Source organism: Sus scrofa, chromosome 13, assembly GCF_054392235.1.
Source record: "Sus scrofa isolate SSC_HxYL_T2T_F1_AM1 chromosome 13, Sscrofa_HxYL_maternal_Yorkshire_Landrace_v2.0, whole genome shotgun sequence".
NCBI lineage: Eukaryota > Metazoa > Chordata > Mammalia > Artiodactyla > Suidae > Sus > Sus scrofa.
The window spans coordinates 46333632-46356248 of record NC_139395.1 but is presented as its reverse complement, the minus strand read 5'-3'; the positions used below and the strand labels follow the sequence as shown (position 1 = coordinate 46356248).

The 22617-nt window shown below is 41.8% G+C and overlaps 1 protein-coding gene across 2 annotated transcripts in view; it reads left to right on the top strand.

Moving 5' to 3' along the window:
- Positions 1–1292: 1292 nt before the first annotated feature.
- PRKAR2A (protein kinase cAMP-dependent type II regulatory subunit alpha) overlaps positions 1293–22617 on the top strand; it is a 93339-nt gene continuing 72014 nt past the window's right edge. The window contains exon 1 of one of the 2 annotated variants that reach the window (XR_014822460.1): positions 1293–1822. Coding sequence is in view for 1 of the 2 variants with exons in the window: in NM_214258.2 (NP_999423.2) it covers positions 1570–1822 (253 nt within the window). In the remaining variant the exon portion in view is untranslated. The remainder of the gene's footprint in view (positions 1823–22617) is intronic. The other variant, NM_214258.2, reaches the window with a different exon arrangement.

Sequence of the window (22617 nt, the reverse complement as noted above, 5' to 3'; positions counted from 1 at the left end):
GGGCCCAGCAAAGAGAGGGAGGATTCTATCCTATGCCCTCTGAGTCTTTGGTCAGCACTTATGCTGTATGGACATCCCAGAAAAGTTTCTACCTTTTCCTGTTCCCCTCCAATTTGGTGTGCATGAAGGGGCAACTTGGGAAATAGCATGGCTTCTCCAGTTTCACCTATGCCCTCTCCCCAGGGGCAAAGGATATCTGTGCCTTGTGGTCTGCTCAACACCATTAAAGTACTGCTGGCCCAGGGTGGAATATAGGGATAGAAGAGATATCCAGACCTAGTCCTGGGAATCCTGATTGTATTGCTCAAGAGGAGAAAAAGGCACAGTGGTCATTCCTGCTCTGGGACTTTCTCTTTCTCTCTTGCTCTCTCTGATTTTTGTTGTTGTTGTTGTTCTACCCAGTTTTGTGGAGGGTTTCTTGCCCTTTTTTGGAGGCTTAAGTTCTTCTGCCAGTGTTCAATAGATGTTCTGTGCGAATTGTTCTATGTGTAGTTTTGTTTTTTTGATGCGTGTGCCACTTCCAAGTTGAGCTCTGCGGTCCTGCAAGCCGTAGAGCACATGGAGTGGGAGTTGTCAAAAAACAACTTTCTTTTGTGGGAGAAGGTGAGGGAGACATCTTAACTCCTCTGCCATCTCGATCCTTCTCTCCTGCTCTGGGTCTTATTCCCTTTTCTCAAGGAACATGTTTGACCTTCTGAGCTCTTCCAGGCTTATTTATCTGCCTTTGGCTCCAAAATTACTATATCACTGAAACTCCTCCTATCTACAAGGTCTTCTCCCTTTGACATCTCACAGTCTTCCTGCCAAGACTTCTGAGGGGCCTATGGTCATGCCACTATTCCACCCTGAGGTCTGGGTGGTTCTGACTTTACCAGGTCTTTGCACTTACTGCCCTCTAGGCCACATGGCTTTTCTTCAGATGCTCCTATGGCCAGATCCTGCCCAGGCCTCTGAGCCAGCTTAAATGCCATCCCCTAATGTGGGCCCTCTTGCTCTGCACTATAGCTGGAACCACTCTGAGGTGGTAATGTGCATTTTTACGTTGACTCTCGATTATGTCCCTGGCACTTAGTAAGGGCTAGCAAACGGGAGGATCCTAGGGTGTGTTGAAAGTAGAAATTAAAAATAAGCGGCGCCAATGGACCCGCTTAACGGGAAAACCATTAATTGCTGCGCCTTGCGGAGAGACTGCCCGGCAGGCCCGGTGGGCTATTGGCGCACGCGCACTGAGGGCCAGAGCGCTGGCGGGAGCGCGCACGCCCGCGGCAGCGTGCGTCACAACCCGGGCTCCTGCCCCGCCCGTCCCGCTTGCCCGCCTGTCGGTACCCGCGGCTACGGCGGCGGCTGCCCAGTGACAGCGGCGGCGGTACCAGGCCGGCCGGAGTAGCGTAGGGTGGCGTGACCCGGAAACGCACACCCGGCCAAAGGGCGACCTGGCGCGAGGGGGGCCCAGCCCAGGTCGCGCGTGAGGAGACCTCGCGGGTGCCGGGCGGGAGGCCGGCGTGAGGGAGCGCCCAGACAGTGGCTGCCGGCGGCCGGGTCCTGCCTGTCCTCGCGGCCGCCGCCGGCATGAGCCACATCCAGATCCCGCCTGGGCTCACGGAGCTGCTGCAGGGCTACACCGTGGAGGTGCTGCGGCGGCAGCCACCCGACCTGGTCGACTTCGCGGTGGACTACTTCACCCGCCTGCGCGAGGCCCGCTCCCGAGCCTCCACCCCACCCGCCGCCCCTCCTTCCGGCTCCCAGGATCTAGAGCCCAGCTCTGGCCTTGTCACCGACGCGATCGCGGACAGCGAGTCGGAGGACGACGAGGACTTGGACGGTAGGAGGCAGGCTGGGCCAGGGGTCGCGGTGGGGGGGTCGAAGGAGCAGTGGCGGGTCGGGTAGGGGTCTCTAGGAGTTCCAGAGGGGGCTTCGGGGGCTAGGCCTGCAACCCTGGGCCCGGGACCTTGAAGCTCTCGAGCGGAGTTTGTCTGGGTTCCCGAACGGCGGGCTTGATCCCCGCGTGTGCCACTTCCAAATTGAGCTCGGCAGTCCTGCGAGCCGTAGAGCGCACGGAGTGGGAGTTGTCAGATTCAGCTCAAGAGAAACGTGCGCGCTTTCGGCCCGCATGCTGGCGCGGGGCCGGAGGGGCGTGGAGCCCACGGCTGCTTGGCCTCTGCTGGAGACCCTTCGCCCACTTTCGTTCCGAAGACAAGAACATTCACATCCACTGACTCATATTTCATAGCCAGGAAGGTAACTTTGTCTGGAAAGAATTCATTTTGTGAAGTTATTGTGAAAAACTTCGAGCATATACAAAAATAGAGAGAAAATGTGAAATGAACCCCCTATATGCCATCACCCCCATTACACAGTTGAAAGATCTGTCACAGATGTTTCAGCTGTATTTTTTTTTTCCTCTTTGCTGAAGTATTTTAAAGCAAATTCCAGCATTTCACCCTTGGTCCTTGAGTATGCATTTCTTAAAGTACGGATCCTGGAAAGAAAAAAAACCCTATATATATAATATCTATCTATCTATATATATATATATACACACACACATAATAATATAATAATAATTTATATATATATAAATTTGGCTAAGATAATTGGATCAAATAAATTTGATGAGGGTAAACAATAACTTTTTTTAGCATACGGGTTGCAGGAAAGAGAACAGTAACACTTTCTATATATATTTAAGCAGGGTTGTCAGAAAGCAATTCCATTTTCCTTGGTTGCTTCAACATAGGCTTTGTCAACTTAACAATAGAATTACCCTACTTTTGAACAGCCAGATTTTTTGAACTCATTTTAAAAAATTAAATTATAGGAGTTCCCGTTGTGGCGCAGTGGACAAATCTGACTAGGAACCATGAGGTTGCAGGTTTGATCCCTGGCCTTGCTCAGTGGGTTAAGGATCTGGTGTTGCCCTGAGCTGTGGTGTAGCTTGCAGACTCGACTTGGATCCCACGTTGCTGTGGCTCTGGTGTAGGCCAGTGGCTACAGCTCCGATTAGACCCCTAGCCTGGGAACCTCCACATGCCACAGGAGCGGCCCTAGAAAAGGCAAAAAGACAAAAAAAAAAAAAATTAATTATAGTTGATTTACAATGTGTCAATTTCTGCTGCACAGCAAAGTGACTCAGTCATACACACACACACACACACACACATATATACACACATATATATGTATATATATACACACACACACACACATTCTTTTAATATTATTTTCCACCATGGTCTGTCCTAGACTGGATATAGTTCTCTGTGCTATACATAGGACTTTATTGTCTACCCATTCTAAATGTAATAGCTGGCATCTATTAACCCCACACTCCCAGCCCATTCCACTCCCTTCTCCCTCCCCTAGACAGTCAGAAGTCTGTTCTCCATGTGTGTGAGTCTTGGACAGCCAGAATTTAACAAAAAAGTGAAAACATTTGCAGGACAGAGTTAGAGACTTAGTGTTGCTAGATCATATTGGAGAAAAAAAACCCCAACAACCTAGTTCTGAATTGAATCCATATTCAAGTCAGACTGGCAGGGAGTTAATTATTGGTCATTGCTGTTAGAGGTTGTAAGCTTCAGTTTCTGGACAGCTTTCCTAAGTTTATTCATACCAAGTGTGGAAATTGCTTTTCTGGGTTTCCCCTGACTTAATACACATTAAATTATGGGTTTTTCACCTTGAACCTGGAAATCAGAAATTATTTTCCAACTCTGCCACCAGATCTCTGCCACAGAAGTGTTTGGTGGCCCAAGACAAAGCTGCGGAACCTGTTTGATTTTAAATTCACTTATCTTTAAAATAGGTACAGTGACAACAACTTCCTAGGGATAAATTGGTTTTTTATTTGTTTTTGCTTTTTGGCTACATTTGTGGCATGTGGAGGTTCCCAGGCCAGGGATTGAACCCGTGCCACAGTTGTGACTTGCACCATAAATGTGTGGCAAAACTGGATCCTTAACCTGATACACCACAAGGGAATTTCTGGGATAAATATGTTTTTAAAAGCTTTGTTTCAGGAGTGAATCCTACATTTGTTTCACTGTCATAACTATACAACACAAAGCTATAATCTGCTTTGTGACAATTTTTATTTACACAGAACAAATATTCTGTTAGTCCCGGATGAGTAAAACAGAGTTTACAAGTTTTGTGTTATATCTTCATTCTGTGTCATCTTTAATTAATCTTTTTCAAAATTGAGTTGGCTTAAATCTTTGTAACTGTGCTTTATTTTATTGGTATATAAATATTCTTTTGTTTATATCTCTTAAGTTGCTGTACTAAATATAATTATAGAAATCAACACAGAGTGAACTTCTATTTACAGATAATAGACTAAAAATACACTGCACACAGTGGAATACTAGTTCACACCCATGAGGATGGCTATTATGAAAAAAAAAAACACAACTAGAAAATAGCAAGTGTTGTTAAGGATATAGAGAAGTTGGAACCCTTGCTCATTGCTGGTGGGAATGTAAAATGGTTTGGCTGCTGTGAAAAACTGTTTGGCAGTTCCTCAAAAAGTTAAACATAGAATTACCTACCATGTGATTGAGCAGTTCCATGGCTATGTATATACCCAGAAGAATTGAAAGCAGGAGTTCCCGTCGTGGTGCAGAGGAAACGAATCTGACTAAGAACCATGAGGTTTCAGGTTCGATCCCTGGCTTTGCTTAGTGAGCTAAGGATCCTTGCCATGAGCTGTGGTGTGGGCTGAAGATGCGGCTCAGATCTGATGTTGCTGTGGCTGTGGCTGTGGCTGGCAGCTGTAGTTCTGATTGGACCCCTGGCCTGAGAACCTCCATGTGCTGCAGGTATGGCCCTAAAAAGCAAAAAAAAAAAAAAAAAAAAAAAAAAGAATTGAAGGCAGGGAATCAAACAGATACTTATATGCCAGTATTCATTGTAGCATATTCACAAAAGGCAGAAACATCTCAAGTATTCCATTGAACAGATGAGTGGATAAATATGGTGTAGAGGTGTATACAAAATGTGGTATATACATATAACGGAGCACTATTCATCCTTAAAAAGTAATGAAATTCTGACACAACATGGATGAGCCCTGACAATATTATGCTAGTGCAATATGCTAGACACAAAGGGACAAATGTTGTATGATTCTTTTAGTTGAGGTACCTAGAATAGGCAAACTTATAGAGACTGAAGGCAGAATAGAGGTTACCAGGGACTGGGAAAGTGGATATGGGGGAGTTACTGTTTAATGGGAACAGAGTTTCTATTTGGGATGATGAAAAAGTTCTGAAATTGGATAGAGTTGATAGTTATACAACATTGTGCAATGTAGATTATGAATGTACTTAATGCCATGAATTGTACACTTACATGGTTAGAATGGGTAAATTTTATGTTGTGTATTTTACCACAAATTTTAAAAAGACAGGAAAAGAAATGCATTGCATATCCAGTGATTACAAACATTAAGATAATAAATCCACAGTGTCTAAAATAAGAAATAGGATATGTAGTGTTAGAACTGTATATATCAAAGAGACTTTGTTTTGTAAGATCCTGAATGTCTAACCCCCAGTTCAGTTTATCAAACAGTATGCTATTATAAATACTCAAAAAACTTAGCTAGTTTTTAACAGTTTGTTAATTACAGTTTTGATATCAAGCAGCATACCAAGAGAGTTCCCGTTGTGGCACAGCAGAAACAAATCTGACTGGAAACCATGAGGTTCCAGGTTTGATCCCTGGCCTCATTCAGTGGGTTAAGGATCCGGTGTTGCTGTGAGCTGTGGTGTAGGTCACAGACACGGCTTGGATCCTGTGTTGCTGTGGCTCTGGTGTAGGTAGGCAGCGGTAGCTCCGATTCAACCCCTAGCCTGGGAACCTCTACATGCCGAGAGTGCGGCCCTAAAAAGACAAAAGATGAAACCCCCCCAAAAAAACAGCATACCAAGTATGAAGTATTATAGTGTTTATTTAGTTCTTAGGAAAGCCTGAAGAGTTCAGACTTATTAATACACTTGTCTAACTGCATCCTTATAAGAGCAATAAATAGGCATCTAAACTTGATTCACTTCTGTAATGACCACAAAACATTTATACTTGTGGGTCTCACAGCATTTTTTTGGGTAACAGCTTTATGGAGACATACTCCATGTAACCATATAATTTACCCATTTAAGTATATAATTCACTAGTTTTAGTATATTTATTTACAGATATATAAAACCATCATCACAATAAATTTAAAACATTTTCATCACCCCAAAAAGGCCCCCACACTTTAGCCATTGCCTGCTGACACTCTCATTCCCCTCAGTTCTAGGCAACTAACTGATTTACTTTCTATCTCTATGGATTTGCCTATCCTGGCCATTTAATATAAATGGAATTATAAAATAAGTGGTCTTTTGCTTCTTTAACTTACCATAATATTTTCAAAGTTCATCAATGTTGTAGCATATATTAGTGCTTCATTCCTTTTTTTTTTTTTTTTCTTTTTGGCCACAGTTCCCAGGCCAGGGGTTGAACCCACAGCACAGCAGCACCCTGAGCTACTGCAGTGACAATGCTGATCCTTAACCCACTGCACCACAACTCCCTTCATTCCCTTTTTTTTTTTAGCTGCTTGGCAGCATATGGAGTTCCTGGGCCAAGGACTGAATCCAAGCCAGAGTTGTGACCTATGCCACAGCTACAGAATGACAGATCCTTAATCCAGTGCGCTGGGCTGGGGGTTGAACCCACATCCCTGCCACTGCAGAGACACTGTTGATCCTGTTGCACCACAGTGGAAATTCCTTATTCCTTTTCTTTTTTCTTTCTTTCTTTTTTTTTTTTTTTTTTTTTTGGCTTTTTGTCTTTTCTAGGGCCGCTCCTACGGCATATGGAGGTTCCCAGGCTAGGGGTTGAATCGGAGCTGTAGCCGCCGGCCTACGCCAGAGCCACAGCAACGCAGGATCTGAGCCGAGTCTGTGACCTACACCACAGCTCACAGCCAAGCCAGATCCTTAACCCACTGAGCAAGGCCAGGGATCGAACCCACAACCTCATGGTTCCTAGTCGGATTTGTTAACCACTGCACCACGATGGGAACTCCTCCTTATTCCTTTTCATTGCTGCATTCTGTTCCATTGTTTGCATCTACCACATTTTGTTTATCCACTCATCACTTGATGGAAGTTTAGGTTGTTTCCACTTTTTGACTCTTGGGAATAATGCTGCTGTAAACAAGTTTTTGTGTGGCCATGGGTTTTCATTTCTCCTTAAAATATACCCAGAGGTAGAATTGTTATACCACACAGTAACTCTTATGTTTAACCTTTTGAGGAACTGCCAGACTGTTTTCCAGAAGTGGCTGCACAATTTTACATTCTAACTAATTACTCCCTATCCTTGTTTTTTCAGCTTTTTTTTAAAAAAAATTTTTTTTGGCTGTGCCCAAGGCATGTGGAAGTTCCCACGCAAGGTATCAAACCCCCATCAAAGTTGTGACCTGTGCCACAGCTATGGCAACATCTGATCATTAACCTGCTGCACCACAAGGGAACATCCAACACTTTACTATCTCTTTTTATTATAGCCAAACTAATGGGTAGGAAGTAGTACCTCACTGTTGTTTTGCTTTGCAGTTCCCTAATGATGTTTGAGCATTTACCATGTGTTTGTTGGTCATTTGTGTATCTTCTTTGGAGAAATGTCTATTGGAGTCCTTTGTCTATTTTTTAAATTGGTTTGTCTTTTTTTTTTTTTTTTTTTTTTGTCTTTTTGCCTTTTCTAGGGCCACACCCAAGGCATATGGAGGTTCCCAGGCTAGGGGTCGAATCGGAGCTGCAGCTGCTGGCCTACACCAGAGCCACAGCAATGCCGGATCCTTAACCCACTGAGCAAGACCAGGGATCGAATCCGCAACCTCATGGTTCCTAGTCGGATTCGTTAACCACTGAGCCAGGACGGGAACTCCTGTAGTTAGATTCTTAACCCACTGTGCCACAGCAGAAACTCCAATTTTTGTTATTTTTTTGTATAATAAGTATAATAAGTAAGGTACCTCATCTTTTTCACGTGGATAAGCAGTTGTTCCAGCACCACTTTTTTTTTGGGCTATACCCATGGCACATGGAAGTTCCTGGGCTGGGGATAGAACCTGCATCACAGCAGCAACCCAAGCTGCTGCAGTGACAATGCAGGCTCCTTAATTCGATGTACCTCAAGAGAACTCTTAGGACCACTTATTAAAAAGATTGTTCTGGAGTTCCCGTCATGGCGCAGTGGTTAACGAATCTGACTAGGAACCATGAGGTTGCGGGTTCGGTCCCTGCCCTTGCTCAGTGGGTTAACGATCCGGTATTGCCGTGAGCTGTGGTGTAGGTTGCAGACGCGGCTCGGATCCTGTGTTGCTGTGGCTCTAGCGTAGGCCGGTGGCTACAGCTCCAATTTGACCCCTAGCCTGGGAACCTCCATGTGCCGCGGGAGCGGCCCAAAGAAATAGCAAAAAAAAAAAAAAAAAGATTGTTCTTAGAGTTCCCACTGTGGTGCGGTGTGCTAAGAATCCAACTGTAGCAGCTCAGGTTGTTGCAGAGGTGCAGGTTAGATTCCTGGCCACAGTGGGTTAAAGGATCTGGCACTGCTGCAGCTGCAGTTCGGATTCAATCCGAGCTTGCGAACCTTCATTTTGCTGAGGTGCATCCATAAAAAAATAAGACTAAATAAAAATAAAAGGACTATTCTTTCCTCATTTAATTGTCTTGGTACTCTTTTTAAAAATCAGTTGACTGTAAATGTGAGAGTCTGCTTCGAACTCTCAGTTCTATTCCATTGATCTATATCTGTCTGTGTGCCACTGTTACACTGTTTGATTACTGTAGATTTGTAGTAGTTTTGGAATGAGGAGATGTGAATTCTCCAGCTTTGTTCTTTTTCAAAATTATTTCAGCTATTTGCATATCCTTTGCATTTCCGTACTTTAGGATTAGCTTGTCAATTTCTGCTAGGAGGCCAGCTGCGATTTTGATAGAAATTGCATTGACTTGGGAGTTCCCGTCGTGGCGCAGTGGTTAACGAATCCAACTAGGAACCATGGGGTTGTGGGTTTGACCCCTGGTCTTGCTAAGTGGGTTAAGGATTCAGTGTTGCTGTGGACTCTGGTGTAGGTTGCAGACGTGTCTCGGATCCCAAGTTGCTGTGGTTGTGGTGTAGGCTGGCGGCTACAGCTCCAATTAGACCCCTAGCCTGGGAACTTCCATATGCTGAGGGCGTGGCCCCAGAAAAGACCAAAAAAAAAAAAAAAAAATTTGCATTGACTTTGTAGATTAATTTGGAGAGTTTTGCCTCTTAACCATGTTAAGTCTTTCTATCTATGAATATGGGGTGTCTTTCCATTTATTTGGATCTTTAATTGCTAAATTACAGAACAACAGTGTTTTTTAGTTTTCAGAATGTAAGTTTTATGCATCTTTTGTTAAATATATATTCCTAAGTAATTTATTTCTTTTGATGTGATGTTGTTTTATTTTATGTATTTATTTTTTGCTTTTTAGGGCCACACTAGTGGCATATGGAAGTTCCCAGGCTAGGGGGTCGAATCGGAGCTGCAGCTGCCAACCTACACTACAGCCTCAGCAACTCGGGATCTGAGCCTCATCTGCAACCTTTACCACAACTCCCGGCATCTCTGGGTCCCCAACCCACTGAGCGAGGCCAGGGATGGAACGCATCCTCATAGATGCTGGTCAGATTTGTTTCTGCTGTGCCACAATGGGAACTCCTCTTTCGATGCGCTTTTTTTTTTTTTTTTTTTTTTTTTAAGGGTCGCACTTGCGGCATGTGGAGGTTCCCAGGCTAGGAGTTGAATCTGAGCTACAGCTGCTGGCCTATACCACAGGATCCGAGCTGCATCTGCGACCTATACCACAGCTCATGACAATGCCAGATCCTTAACCCACTGGAGTGAGGTCAGGGAATGAACCCGCAACCATATGTTACCTGGTCAGATTCGTTTCCGCTGCACTGCAATGGGAACTCCTTGATGTGATTTTAAATGGAATTGTAAATGGAATTGTTTTCTTAAGTTCATTTCAGATTGCTTATTGCAAGTGCACAGAAGTACAGTTAATTTTTTAAAATACTTACCTTGTATCTTGCAACCTTGCAGAACTTGTTATTTCTATAGTTTTTTAGTAGAATCCTTAGGATATTTCCTCAGTATTTTTTATTGCACAGTATATACCACATAACAATAGTAGTTGATCCAAATTTCATTAGCAGAACTTTTTTGGGGAATTGCTTAATAACATTCCTGCAGTTCACATATATGGATCTCTCAGCAGGATTTTGACAGTTAAAACTAGCCATTTTGAAACTCTCCCTCCTTGCCATCTGTGTCTTTATCCACCACTTGGCTTCCTCTGCCCGCACCCCTCCTTTAAAAATTTTTTTTATTTAGGGCTCCAGGTGCGGCATATGGAAGTTCCCAGGCTAGGGGTCAAATCAGAGTTGTAGCTGTCGGCCTGCTCCACAGCCAAGGATTCTCATGCATACTAGTTGCATCTTAACCCACTGAATCACAACAGGAACTCCTGTTTCTTATGCTTCTTAACTGGATGAACCTGAGCATCTGTAGGCCTCCCCCTCATCTCTTCTCAACCCTACCTCTTTCCTACACCATTACCATTACCTTTCTTTCCTCTTTTGATCACCTTTCTTTCCTTTTTCCTTCCTTTAAAAACTTGTGGTAAAATATACACAATGTAAAATTTGCCATTTTAACCATTTTTTTGGACTTAAAATGTATTAGTGTCAGGAGTATAGCAAAGTGAATCTTTTTCTTTTTTTTTTTTTTTTTTTTTGCTTTTTTCGGGCTACACCCACAGCATATGGAAGTTCCCAGGTGAGGTATTCAATCAGAGCTACAGCTGCTGGCCTACACCATAGCCAGAGCAACTTGGGATCCTAGCCATATCTGGGACCCAGTGAGTGAGGCCAGGGATTGAATGTGCATCCTCATGGATACTAGTCAGATTAGTTTCTGCTGTGCCACGATGGGAACTCCCAAAGTGAATCATTTATACATACAGATATATCCATTCTTTTTTTCCTATATGTTATTACAAACTATTGAGTAGATTTTCCTTGGTAGGTTCTTGTTAACCATTGTATAATTCAGTGGCATTAAATATATTCATTTAAGTAGACTTTTAAAAAAGTAAAACATACATGCAAAATTTGCATGAATCATAAATATGCAGCTTAATTATTTATAAAGTGTGCGCACTGTGTATCCCATCAACTAGATGAGGAATATCAGCTGGAGGAAACTATCACATCAAGAGCATACACTTTAGGAGTTCCCACTGTGGTGCAATGGGATCAGCAGCCTCTTGGAAGCACTGGGACACTAGTTTGATCCCAGTCCAGCACAGTGGGTTAAGGATCTGGTGTTGCCTCAGCTGTGGCGTGGGTTTAGACTACAGCTCAGATCTGATCCCTGGCCTGGGAGCTCCATATGCCTCTGGGTGGCTAAAAGTGGGGGGGAGCACATAATTTACACAATTGTAACCATAAATACAGGTCTACAATTAGGACAACTAACATTTATTAAGCCTTTATTCTGTATTAGTCTTACCTTTCAGTGGTTTTTTTGCATATCTCATTGAATCCTCATCCTGTAATGTAGGAATTGTAGTTGTCTTCATTTCACAAGTGAGGAAATTGGGACCTAGAGATTCTCCAAGATCATATCATAAGCAGGGTTTAACTCTAGACTGGAGTTAACGTCATTATACTGTTCATATTATTTCATGCCTGAGCTACCCTCATTTTTTTTCTTGCCTTATTTATTTTTTACAGAAAAGGCTATAAGCATTAACAAATTTCTCATCAGAGACGTCATAATGAAATTTTTTTTTTTTTTTTTTGTCTTTTTGCCTTTTCTAGGGCTGCTCCCGCGGCATATGGAGGTTCCCAGGCTAGGGGTCGAATTGGAGCTGTAGCCACTGGCCTACACCACAGCTCACAGCAACTCCGGATCCTTAACCCACTGAGCAAGGCCAGGGATTGAACCTGCAACCTCATGGTTCTTAGTCAGATTCGTTAACCACTGAGCCACGACGGGAACTCCATGAATTTTTTTTATTGTGGTAGAATATATATATGTAAAATTTAAATTACCATTTTAAAGTATACAGTTTAGGGGCAGTAAGTGCATTCATTATTTTGAGTAACTGTCATCACTGTTTTGTGTCCCCACCCCCCCCCCACCCGCTGCTTTTTACAGCCACAGCAACACCAGATCTGAGCCATGTCTGTGACCTACACCACAGCTCATGGCAACACCAGATCCCTAAGCCAGTGAGCAAGGCCAGGGATCAAACCCAAATCCTTGTGGATACTAGTCAGATTTGTTTCCACTGCACCACAATGGAACTCCTTTTCTTCCTTTTCAAGATTGTTTTGGTTTTTAGGACTCCTTACAATTACACATGAATTTTAGGATCACCTTTTCTATTTCTGCAAAAAAAAAAAAGCCTGTTCTCTTAAATTTCATCTTCAGATTAGTGGTTGTGAATATACACAATTACAACTGATTGTGAATTGATCTTGTACCCTGAAATTTGTGGGTTCTTTAAGATTTTCTATATATAAGACCATGTAATTTGAGAATATTTTTATTTGTTCCTTTTCAGTTTGAATGACTTTTATTTCTTTATCTTGACTAATTGTTCTAACTCAGACTTTCAGTAATGTGCTGAATAAAGGTGACTAAAGCAGACATCCTTGTCTTGATCTAGGGGGAAATTTTTCAGTCTTCTCACATTAAGTAAGATGTAAGTTGTGGGTTTTTCATAAATACTCTTGCTATGTTGAGGAAATTCCCTTTAGTTACTAGTTTGTTGGGTACAAAATGGTGTTGGATTTTGTCAGATGTTTTTTCTGCATCAATTAAGATCACGTATTTGTTTTCCTTTCACTCTTCTAATTTGTTGTATATTACATTGACTGATTTTTATATGTTGAACCAATCTTACATTCTTGGAATAGATCCCACTTGGTGGTCATGGTGTAAGGTATAATCCTTTTAATACGCTGCTGGATTTAGTTTGCTAGTATTTTGTTGTCATAATAATTTTTTTACTGCATTTTGTAAATTTATTATACTCTACCTAATTATTTCCCATTTAGATTGGCTCCCAGTATTTGCTAGTATGAGCTTTTTTGTGTGCATACAGTTTCTTGTTAACAATGGATAATTTATTAAAATAGCTGATTTAAGTATCTTCAATGATGACTTTGACCTTGATTCCTGGCTCAATGCCGACAAAGTAACCTGTTTAATAATCTCAGAAGGACTATGAAAGTTAGTGAGTTGCTTGTAGATCCTCATTTGGAAAAGATCCCCAGTCAGTACCTTTACCCCAAGGAGTTTTTCCTAAGTAGTGATTTTCAAGAGTCTTGGTAGGCATCCAAACTGGTCCTTTCACTTTGAGATTCTTTTTCTTTGGTCCTTTGATTAAGTCAGCACACAACGTCAACAGAGATTTACATTGCGGTTGGGTAGGGTAATTCTAGTTTGGTGAATCACCACTCTGGCTCCATGGGTGATTTTCTGTTATATGTAAGAACCATGGCTGAGGTGAGGCTTCCTGACAGACTTGTTCCTTGGGGGGAGCCAGCAGTGGTGAGTTGGGAGCAAAAGCTAGGAGCAAGACTTGGCAGACCTGAGATCTGCTACAGCTGTGATTGTATCTTCTCAAAGAGCATATAAGCCTTTTTTTCTTTCCGTTTTTGACTTATTTACCTAGAATAGATTGCTAGAAACAAAATTATTGTGTCAAAAGATACTTTTTTGGGCACTTAATTGGTACTATGTGGTCATACTGCTTTTTAGAAGGATCGTGCCAATCAGCATGCAGTTACCAGGAACATACGTGAATACCAAATTTGCTGTATATATATATATATTTTTTTTGTGTGTGTGTCTTTTTGCCATTTCTAAGGACGCTCCCATGGCATATGGAGGTTCCCAGGCAAGGGGTCGAATTGGAGCTATAGTCACCGGCCTACACCAGAGCCACAGCAACATGGGATCTGAGCCGAGTCTGCAACCTACACCACAGGTCACGGCAATGCCGGATCCTTAACCCACCTAGCAAGGCCAGGGATCGAACCCACAACCTCATAGTTCCTAGTCAGATTCATTAACCACTGAGCCATGACGGGAACTCCTTGCTGTACACTTTTGAAAAATTAAAATACAGTTGATGTACTATATTTTATGTTAGTTTCATATGTACTACATAGTAGTTTGACATTGCATATGTTCTGAAATGATCACACAATTTTTTTGTACGCTTGATAGAAAAGGTATTGGAATTCTTTAAAAATAGGAGTTCCCATCATGGCGCAGTGGTTAACGAACCTGACTAGCATCCATGAGGAGTTGAGTTTGATCCCTGGCCTCACTTAGTGGGTTAAGGATCCAGTGTTGCCACTGCCTTGAGCTGTGGTGTAGGTCGCAGACATGGCTTGGATCCTGCGTTGCTGTGGCTGTGGTGTAGGCTGGCAGCTACAGCTTGGATTCAACCCCTAGCCTTGGAACCTCCATAGGCTGTGGGTGCAGCCCTAAAAAGACAAAAAAAAATTCTTTAAAAATAATTAATTTTTGGAAAAATTTTCTCAGTATTTTACTTTCAATTTTATTCATTTAAAGAAGTTGAACCTTTTATTCATCTAATGTCTGCTCATGTCTAATGTAGGGTTGTATATTTGAGGCACTTATTTTGATAGAGGTGATAAGAATTATTGAATCCTTGCTTTCAGAAGGTAAGGGAAAGACCAAAGTTATGGTTCACCTCCCCTCACTCCCAACTTGGGGTGAACCCAGTATTATTCTTGGAGTAATATGTGGATATACTGTTGTTGTTGTTTTAGAAAAATGGAGTCCAGTTGGAGCCACGTATGGGGCTAAGGGAAGGGTTAAATTAAATTAAAATTTTAAACTTCTTTGCCATGCACATGGCATGCAGAAATTCCCGGGCCAGGGATCCAACCCACACCAAGGCTGGCTGGCATTTGCTGGCATTCATAACGATGAATCCTTGATCCGCTAGACACCGTGGAACTCCAGGGATATTCTGTTATCAGAGATACTAGGTAAAGGTAAAACTCTTGTTTCACTTCTCAAGACACTCTAAAACTATCTGGAGTTAGTGCAGACTGCACAGATTATGGCTGGGTCCCAAAAGACTGCCCTCTACCTCAGACCCTAATTGAAGAAAAATCCAGGTGTTTTGTACTTCATACTGACTAGCTATAAATTTGAGGTTCCCATGACCCCACCTTAAGTTTGATAATTTGCTCACAGAACTTAGGAAAGTGCTTTACTTACTGGTTTATTATAAAGTATACAACTTAAGTACAACCAAAGTGATTGCAGTTTTACATTCCTACCGGGAATATATGAGGGTTCTAATTTCTCCACACTATTTCTTTTTTTCTTTTTTCTTTTCTTTTTTTTTTTTTTTTTTTTTTTTTGTCTTTTTAAGGGCTGAACCCGCAGCATATGGAGTTTCCCAGGCTAGGGGTTGAATCCCGGCATATACCACAGCCACAGCAATGCCAGATCTGAGCCACGCCTGTGACCTACACTACAGGTTACAGCAACACCGAATCCTTAACCTACTGAGCAGGGCCACGGATTGAACCTTCACCCTCATGGATACTAGTCAGATTCGCTTCTGCTGAGCCACGATGGGAACTCTAAGTTCACCATTTTAAAGTGAACAATTCAGTGGCACTTAGTACATTGTCAGTGTTGCACAATCACCTCTATCTAGTTCTAAAACATTTCCACCACTCCAACTTAAAACTTTTCACCCATGAAGCAGTTGCTCTCCATTCCCTTACCCCCGTTACTCCCAGCTGTGGCAACAACCAATCTGCATTCTTTCTCTATGGATTTTTTCCTATTCTGGAATCATACAGTATGTGTCTGACTTCTTTAACTTAGCATAAGGTTTTCAAGTTTTATCTATATTTTAGTGTGTAACCATACCTCATTCCTTCTTATAGCTGAATAATATTCTGTTGTATGTATGTATATATGACAATTTGTTTATCCATTACCGTTAATGGACATTTGGGTCCAATCCACCTTTTGGCTATGTGACTAGTACTGTTATTAACATAGCCGTGTATTTATTTGGGTACCTGTTTTCAATTCTTTAAGCTATATATTTATGAGTGGAATTTTAAGGTGTATGGCAATTTTATGTTTAGCTTTTAAAGAGATGCTAAACTGTTTCCCACAGTGACTCAACCATTTTATATTCTTGCCCATATACATGGATTTTAGTTTCTCCATATCCTTTCCCTTACTTGTCTTTTTGATTATGCCTATATCAGGGGTGTGGAGTGGTATCTCAGTGGGGTTGCATTTCCCTTATGATTAATAATGTTGAGTTCTCTTCATGGCTCAGCGGTTAATGAACCTGACTAGGATCCATGAGGATGCAGGTTCAATCCCTGGCCTCTATCAGGGGGTTAAAGATCCGGTGTTGCTGTGGCTGTGGTGTAGGCTGGCAACTGTAGCTCCAATTTGACCCCTAGCCTGGGAACTTCCATATGCTGTGGGTATGGCCCTAAAAAGCAAAAAAAAAAAAAAAAAATCTTTTCACGTGCTTGTTGTCCATTGGTATATCTTATTTGAAGAAGCATCTACTCAGGTCCTTAGTCTATGTTTTCATTAGGTTGTCTTTTTGTAGTTCAATTGTAAGAATTCTTTATATTTTCTGGATACTAGTCCCTTACCTGATATGTGACTTGCAAATATTTTCTTCCATTTTGTGAGTTGACTTTTTATATTCTTGAATCACACAAGTTTTAAATTTAGATAAAGTCAGTTTTATTTCTTTTGTTGCTGTGCCTTGAGTTTCATATCTAGTCTGCTTTTTCTTTCTACCCTAGTCCTCTTCTCTTCTTAGACAACCACAGAAATTTCTCATCTCAAATACCTTGCTCTCTTTAGTCCATTCTCCACCCAGTAGCCAGATATATATGTTTTAAAATGGACACCATGTCATATCGCTCTTCAGTTCAATTCCCCTCAGTACAAGTAGAATGAAATTCACATATCTTGTGTGGTCCGCACAGTCCTAGTAGATTTTGTCTATTTTTTTCTCTCTACCTGCTCTCTCTAACCCTTCCATTCCTGCTAAGCTTGTTGCCAGGGTCTTTATCTCTTTAAGTAGTCTGTGGTTGTTGTTGGCCCTCCTTGAATCTTCTCTGACTCCAACCAACTGGCTCTTCTTCCTTCAGGCCTCAGCTTCAGAGCAGCTTTTCCAGATTGCTTTGCCTAGACTGACTGGATCCCTCTCTTGTTAGAGTTCAGTAGTATCCCAGATGGTTACATTAGAGCTCTAGTAATGATCTAGAAGTCTTTTTGTTGTTGTTGTTGTTGTTGTTGTTGTTGTTGTTGTTATTTTTCTCTCAATAGAACAGCAGCTCTATGAGGATGGGAAATTTTCTTTTTCTTTGTTTTGTCTCCAGTGCTTAACATACAGCCTGGCCCATAATATATACTTAAAAAGATCTTGTTGGGGAGTTCAACTGTAGCACAACTGGATCAGCAGCATCTCTGCAGTGTTGGGACGCAGGTTTGATCCCCAGTGCAGCACAGTGGGTTAAGGATCTGCTGTTGCTGCAACTGTGGCTTGAATCTAATGCCTGGCCTGGGAACTCCATATGCTCCAACTGTGGGGTGGCCAAAGAAGAAAAAAAAAAAAAGATCTTGTTGATTAAATGAATGAGTTTATGGACTGAGATGCTGATTTTGGAGACTGCTATCACAGAGCACATTATGGGAACACAGAGATGGGAGCTAAGGAAGACACTAATTGGATGTCAGTGGTATTGGAAGCAGTGGAGTAGTCAAGTTGGGTAAGGCCGGTGTTGAAGTTCTGCTTTTGATACTTACTATTTACTTTTTGATACTTTTAAAATATTTTTGACTTTGTGAAAAAGGATGATATCCCTCAATGATCTGCTTATAAACTGTTTTTATTATAAAAAAGAGCCAGACTGGGAGTTCTCATTGTGGCTCAGAGGAAATGAATCTGACTAGTATCCATGAGGATGTGGGTTCAATCCCTGACCTTGCTCCGTGGGGTAAGTATCCAGTGTTGCCATGAGTTGTGGCATGGGTCACAGACACAGCTTAGATCCTACATTGCTGTTGGTAGCTGTGGCTCTGATTCACTAACAATGAAGTATCAATAAGAGAAATTAATAAAACAATCCCATTTATAATTGCATCAAAAAATAAAATAACTGGGAATAAATATAACCAAGGAGATGTAAGACCCATAGTCAGAAAACTATATGAAACTGATAAAAGAAATTAAAGACAACACAAACAAATAGAAAGATATCCTGTTCTTACAGATTTGACGAACTTCCTGTTTAGTCTAAAATTTAGTGTACGACTCTTTGGTATTTAAAAAAAGGGCCTTTTGGGAGTTCCTGTTGTGGTGCACTGGAAATTAATCTGACTAGCATCCATGAGGAGGTGGGTTTGATCCCTGGCCTCACTCAGTGGGTTGGGGATTGTGCGTTGCTGTGAACTGTGGTGTAGGTCACAGACAAGGCTTGCATCCTGTGTTATTGTGGCTATGGTGTAGGCCAGCAGCTATAGCTCCGATTTGACTCCTAGCCTGGGAACTTCCATATGCTGAGGGTTCAACTCTAAAAAACAAAAAAATAAAATAAAAAATAAAAAAGGGCATGTTTAGCTTGTATTTTTTTTTCTTTTTCTATTTTTTTGTTTTGTTTTGTTTTGCCATTTCTTGGGCCGCTCCCGCGGCATATGGAGGTTCCCAGGCTAGGGGTCGAATGGGAGCTTTAGCCACCAGCCTACGCCAGAGCCACAGCAACGTGGGATCTGAGCCGTGTCTGTAAACTACACCACAGCTCACGGCAATGCCAGATCATTGACCCACTGAGCAGGGCCAGGGATGGAACCCGCAACCTCATGGTTCCTAGTCAGATTTGTTAACCACTGCACCACAGGAACTCCAGCTTGTATTATTTCTTTTGCATTTGAGATTCCAATATAAGATTCAAAAATAGATGGCTTGAGTTTTTCTTTGTCTAAACCTTGATATCTGCCTGGGAATTTGTTAAGACAGTTTTAAGATGTGATACCCACAAGATATTGTATGTGAAGACAGTGACTAAAGGTGTCAAAATTTGGATAACAATTTTTTTTTCTTTTTCTTTTCTTTCTTTCTTTCTTTTTTTTTTTTTTTTTTTTTTGCTTTTTAGGGCCACACTTGAAGCATATGGAAGTTCCAAGACTAGGGGTTGAATCAGAGTGACAGCTGCCAGCCTACACCACAGCAACGCAGGATCCAAGCCACATCTGCACCCTACACCACAATGCTGCATCCTTAACCCACTGAGAAAGGCCAGGGATGGAACACATCCTCGTGGATATGAGTTGGATTCGTTACTGCTGAGCCATAATGGGAACTCCCTGGATAAAAATTTTTGAGATAAACCAGTAGCTATAGAATTAATTGTTCAGTTTGCAATGTAATAATTAAACACTTTTGTCTTTTAAGGCATCCTTTTCTTTTCTATTTCTCTTCTTTTTTTTTTTTTTTTTTTTCCTTTTGAGGGCTACACCTGTAGCATGTGGAAGTTTCCAGGCCAGAAATTGAGTCCGCACCATAACCATAACTTATACTGCAGCAGTGGCTATGCTGGATCCTTTAGCCCACTGCGCCTGGCAGGGGATTGAACCCATGCCTCCACAGTGATCCAAGTCCTTGCACTCAGATTCTTAACCCACTGTGCCACAGTGGGAACTCCTGTTGAGGCTTCTTTGTTTAGTGACTCCATGATCATTAACCAGGGTGGTGATTTGTCTTGCCAGCACCAGACCAAGTGTCCAATGCTCAGCTAATGGGCTGGTTTCTCAGCTCATAAAGAAGAAGCCTTATCTAGTTGGTAATGCTCCAGGGTTTTCTAATAATCTGTAGATAATTTTCAGAGTATGGTTATATTTAATGAATACCAAATTTTAGAAATGGTGTATATACTAGTAGATGAGTGGTATCTGAAATGCTAATAAGTGAGGGTGGGATTTAGCACCCATGAAATGCATGTATTTTTTTTAATGTTTGCCTTTATTTTTTGAAGGTTGGGTAGGGAGTTTTCACATTTTGCTTTTGTTGGATAATAAAGCATGTGTCTGGCTGGAGTTTCTGTCATGGCTCAGGGATAACAAACCTGGCCAGTATCCATGAGGATGCGTGTTTGATCCCTGGCCTCACTCAGTGGGTTAAGGATCTGGTGTTGCCATGAGCTGTGGTGTAGGTCACAGATGAGGCTCGGATCCCTTGTTACTGTGGCTGTGGTGTAGTCAGGCAGCTGCAGCTCCAGTTCAACCCCTAGCCTGGGAACTTCCATATGCTGCGGGTGTGGCCCTAAAAAAGCGAAAAAAAAAAAAAAATATATATATATATATATTTCCAGGGACTCTGTTTCTCTTTAGGCAAAAAAACATATATATATATATATATATATATATATATATTTTTTTTTTTTTTTCTTGGCCTCACTCCAGACCTATTGAATCAAAAGTTCTGAGGAAGGGGTCCTGCAACCCTAATGTGTATCACTGCTGTATAGGCTTGATTAGATCCAGGTTTGTCCCTCTTCCACCCTACTCCTTTACCTCAGTTGACTATTTCATGGCTGTTGATGTGTTTTCCATTACTAGGCACATTAGGCAGACTGGTCTGTCAGTTATATGCTGATGTTCATGTTGATCATTACCTCGATTATATCCATTAATTCACTGTTTGCAAATTGCACTGTTATTTTTGGGGGGAGGCGGTGGGGGCGGGGGAGCTGCACCTACAGCATACAGATGTTCCTGGGCCAGGAATTGAACCTGTAGCACAGCAGTGAGAAAACCAGATCCTTAACAGGCTGAGCCACAAGGAAATTCCAAAACTGACATGGTTCTAATTCTATCATTCATTCTTCATGCATAAGCTGGAAAAACTTCTGCTCATTAACTCTTAGGTCACCCTCTAGAGAAATTTGTTCAGGAAAGGCAGAATAAATGATTGAGTTTTCCCATTTATTTACCTGCTTTCAAAATAAAAGTTGATTTTCTAGCATCCTCCAAAGGTGACACATGAAGTCCTTTAAAAAATCAGTGTAGGAGTTCTTGGAGTTCCCATTGTGGCTCAGTGGAAATGAATCTGACTAGCATCCATAAGGATGCAGGTTTAATCCTTGGCCTCACTCAGTGGGTAAGGATTGGCATTGCTGTGAGCTGTGGTGTAGTTCACAGACACGGCTCAGATCTGGTTTTGCTGTGGCTGTGGTGTAGGCCAGTGGCTCCAGCTCTGATTCAACCCCTAGCCTGGGAACCTCCATATGCCAAGAGCACGGCCCTAAAAAAGCCAAAAAAAAAAAAAAATAGTGTAGGAGTTCTCTTGTGGTGCAGCATTGTCACTGAAGTGTCTTGGATCGCTGCTATGGTGTGGATTCAGTCCCTGGCCAGGGAACTTCTATATGCCGAGGGTACAGCCAAAAAAAAAAAAAGAAAAAAGAAAAAAAAATCAGTGTAAATTAAAGGATTTAACTGTATTTGATGTTTTAGTCTATTGCCATTTTATTTGTTGCTCATATTATCTTCTTCAGGTTTTCCAATTCCTTTTGACATCATCCTAGCAGTCTTTTATCATCTTTCTGGTAGAAGATTTTCTAGTCTTGTTACATGTTTAGCTTTAGACCAGAAGTTAGTAGTTTTTCCAGGGACACTGTTTCTCTTTAGACAAAAAACATAGACATCAGAATCTGCATGGTAGGGCTGCAACATTGCTCCAGAGGTTAGTCATATTTCCAGTTTAAGTTCAGGACTATGATGCTTTTACTCCACGTAATGTATATCTTTTTTTTTTTTTTTTTGTCTTTTTGCCTTTTTCTAGGGCTGCCCCCGCAGCATATGGTGGTTCCCAGGTTAAGGGTAATTGGAGCTGTAGCTGCCAGCCTACGCCACAGACACAGCAACTCAGGATCCGAGCCATGTCTGTGACCTACACCACAGCTCACAGCAATGCCGGATCCTTAACCCACTGAGCAAGGCCGGGGATCGAACCCACAACCTCATGGTTCCCAGTCAGATTCATTAACCACTGAGCCACAACGGGAACTCCTTTATCTTTTATTTAATGCCAGAAACCTCAGTATTCAATAACGCAGTTACTTATTTTATTTATCCCAAAATGCCCACCTAAAAGTGTCAGAATCATAAGACTAGTAGTATGATTATTGAAAACTAAGATTTTCTTGAGTGCTTGTTATCTTTAGAGTATACCCCAGACCCCACTAGGATATCTAATTCAAGTCACTTAAAATAGTCCTTTGTGTGAGTCTCCCAATTAAATATGCAGTTAGTTTGCTTTATGTTTTGAGGCTTGCTTTTTCAAATTTAATTTTGTACTTATGTAAAATATTTACATGGCTCTTAAGTCAAATCTGCAAAATAAATTGCAGTCAGATAAATCTGGTTTCCACTTGATTCCCTCCCTACCCTGTAGCAATAATTTACAGACTTGGGAGCTT